The following is a 3262-nucleotide window of genomic DNA, read 5'->3' as shown; positions in this document are numbered from 1 at the left end:
CCCCAGCCCCATACCAGGTGTGAGCGGAGGGCAGTCGATCGGTAGACCGGTCGTCGCGGTGAATCTGGAATTTCTGAATGCCGTTCATTCCTTCCAGGGCGGCGAAACCCTGCAGCGGCACCTTGGAGGTTCCCGTCACAAACTGTAGGAATTTGGCTCGGTCCGCTTGGTCGAAAGATCTCAACGCTCGCCAGAACCACTGGATCTGAGGTAGGAAACGATCATCAGCACCTACCAAAACCCCCAAAATTAGGGGTTTTTTTGGGGGTGTGTGTTTAAAACCTCACCTGGATGGAGTTGCCCTGGTATTTGTGGTACTCGGTGTTGGCCTTGAGGTCGTCGATGTCGATGGTGGGCAGCCCCGAGATGAGAAGCTCCAGCTCTTGCTCCGTAAAAATGGAGATGAGGCGTTTGGGGATGATCTCGTAGAAACCCTCCAAAAAGGCGGCTAGTTGCTTCCGGATGGCTCCTGAAGGGGGGGAGGTGTCAGGGGGGGGTTGTTGAGGACCCCCCCCGGGCCCCCGGTACCCCCAAACCCGGCGGCACTCACCGGTCATGCGCATCTGGCAGACGAGGTGGACGTACTCCTTCTTGTTCTCCTCCGTCACCAGCACGTTGGCTCCATTGGGCTTCAGGTCCCGCACCTCGCACACCCCAAACTCCTGCACCTGTGGGCGGGGAAGGGGGGGGCAAGGTGGCGGGGGGTGTCACACGTACTCCTGGGGCACAGGGGACACCCCGAGGAGAGAGGGGACACCCCTAGAGAAGGGGGGGGTGGGGAATGAGGGGACACCCCCTCTCCCGGGACAGAAAGGACGCTCTCAAGGTGGGCAGGGTGAGGGAGACACCCCAGGACAGAGGGGCCACCCCCAAACTGGGACACCCCCAGGACAGAGGGGACACACCCAAAGACACAAGGGACACTCCTGGGACTTGGGGACCCCCCCCCAGGACACAAGTGACACCCCCGAAACAGAAGGACCCTTCCCCACAGAGATTTGGTAGGGGGGGACACATGACACGGACATCCCCATGCCTTGTTTTTTGGGGGTACCTGTGCCCCTGGGGGGGTCCCCGGGGTTTGGGGGGGGTGGTGTGACGTGTACCTCGGTGCTGAAGGTGAGGTCGTAGCCCAGGGTGGAGACGTCGTTCTCCAGCAGGTACACCAGGCCCTGGTAGAAGTGGTAGTCCTCGCTCTCCATGTCCGTGTACCTGCGCCCAGGTAGGGGGGGGGCGGTCAGAGATGCCACGAGGGGGGGCTCAGCACCTCACTCTTGGGGTTTGGCACAGCATGAGGGGGTTCAGCGCCCCAAAAAGGGGGTTTGGCACCCCAAAATGGGGGTTCAACACCCCACCAGGAGGTTTAAGACCCCATCAAGGTGGGGTTCTGTACCCCAGGAGGGAAGGTTCTACACCCCAAAAAGGGTTCAACACTCTGTGAGGGGGGGGTTCAACACCCCACCAGGAGGTTCAGCACCCTGTGGGGCTGTTGTACACCCTGTGACGGTGGTTCAACATCCCATAAGAGGGGTTCAGCAGCCCACCAGGAGGTTGAAGACCCCCTGAGGAGGGTTCAACACCCAATGACGGGGTTACAACACCTCACTGGGAGGTCCAACACCCCCATGGGGGTGTTCTACACCCTGTGAGGGTGGTTCACCACCCCATGAGGGGCATTCAACACCCCACCAGGAGGTTCAACACCCCAACAAGAGGTTCCAACACCCATGAGGGGCATTCAACACCCCATGGGAGTGTTGCTGCAACCTCATGAGGATGGTTCAACACCCCAAGGGTGGATTTAACGCCTCCCCAGGAGGTTCAACACCCTGTGAAGGTGTTCCAACACCCCATAAGGTGATTCAAAACCTCAAGAAGGGTGCTCACCACCCCTTCGAGGGTGTTCACTGCCCCACGCTACCCCCTGGCCGCCTTCTTACCGGACAGACTTGCCCAGGATGTGCTTATAGAAGGAACGGGTGAAATAACACTCGAGGAGACGGTTGTCGTAGACGGCCTTGGCCACGATGCGACCCACGAACTTAAAATAGCTGAGGTGGTTGGGGTTGCAGTGGGAGGAGGGGTTGATGGTGTAGGTGACCCTGTCACCCGGCGAGGTACGGAACAGGGCGTACATGGGGTTGAACATCTCCCGCGAGATGATCATGTACCACTCCCGCAGGAGACCCCCCGCGTCCTGGCCCTCCTCGCCCTCGAACACAATGTACCTGGAGGGGGAGGGAAGAGACAGGTAGGGTGAGTGTTTTGGGGGTCTGGGGGGTGTTAGGGGTGTTTCGGAGACCAAAGGACCTCCTGTAACTCCAAACCCACCCCTGGGGCCCCCCCAGTCCCCTAGTAACAGTCCCAGGGGACCACAAAACCTGGTCCCCAAGGACCTCACATAACCCCAAACCCATCCCTGGTCACATATGTCCCCCCCAAACCCTAACACAGTGCTGGGGGGTCCCCACACACCCCTAAACCCAACCCTGATCCTCCCAAATCCCCAACTACACCCCATTAAGGAGGGGGGATGTGAATCTCCCTCATGCTCCACCCCATCACCCTAAAACCCAACCCTGGTCCCTTCCCCGTGTGTCCCCAACCCACTGGTGCCGGGCTGGGGGCTGAGGGGATTTGTGGGGGGTCTGAGGGGATTTGGGGGGTCTCACAGGCGGTTCTTCATCTCCTCAGGGGATTTGCGGTGCAGCTCGCGGTAGGAATCCTCAAAGACATGGTCGCGACGGACGTGGACGGCCATGTCCTCCTTCCGCAACCCCTCATCCAGCCGCTCTAGTTCCTGTCGGAAATACCTGGGGGGGGGGAAGGGGGTGTCACGGATTGAGGGGATCCCCCCCCCCCAAATTAAACCCCTCCATCCACGTACTTGCGCTTGACGTCGAAGTCGAGGACGCGGATGTAGTCAACCAGGACGGCAAAAGGACCGTCGGCCAAGTGGGTGGTGGATTGACGCAGGATTTGGTTCAGCACCGTCCGGTGGGTCTCTGGTGGGGGGGGGGGGTAAGGGTTTGGGGGAGTCCCTGAAATGTGGGACCCCCCCGTCTTGATCTAGAACTGCTGGGGAGGTACGATTCGGCTTCCTCTGCCATGTCTGGGCACCCCAAACTTCACCCATTCCCCCTGCCCCATGTCCCCCTGGCAAACTTTAAAACATTCACCTCAAATCCTGCCTGGGGGCCCCCAAAGTCCCTTGAGGAGCCCCCCCAGTCCCCCCAAAACCCCCTCCCAAAACTCCAGGCTC

At 60.2% G+C, this 3262-nt stretch overlaps 1 protein-coding gene across 1 annotated transcript in view; it reads right to left on the bottom strand.

Moving 5' to 3' along the window:
• Positions 1-3262, bottom strand: part of HUWE1 (HECT, UBA and WWE domain containing 1, E3 ubiquitin protein ligase) — a 47620-nt gene that overhangs the window by 3671 nt on the left and 40687 nt on the right. The window contains exons 53-59 of the mRNA XM_010571512.1: positions 2888-3003; positions 2673-2813; positions 1941-2228; positions 1107-1212; positions 551-668; positions 288-469; positions 5-205 (exon numbers count right to left, since the gene is read on the bottom strand). Coding sequence (XP_010569814.1) covers positions 5-205; positions 288-469; positions 551-668; positions 1107-1212; positions 1941-2228; positions 2673-2813; positions 2888-3003 — 1152 coding nt within the window. The remainder of the gene's footprint in view (positions 1-4; positions 206-287; positions 470-550; positions 669-1106; positions 1213-1940; positions 2229-2672; positions 2814-2887; positions 3004-3262) is intronic.

The sequence above is a fragment of the Haliaeetus leucocephalus genome, unplaced genomic scaffold (genome assembly GCF_000737465.1).
Source record: "Haliaeetus leucocephalus isolate CR32 unplaced genomic scaffold, Haliaeetus_leucocephalus-4.0 Scaffold337, whole genome shotgun sequence".
NCBI classification, from domain to species: Eukaryota; Metazoa; Chordata; class Aves; order Accipitriformes; family Accipitridae; genus Haliaeetus; species Haliaeetus leucocephalus.
Note: the sequence above shows the minus strand (reverse complement) of the source record. Positions and strands in the feature narration are given on the sequence as shown.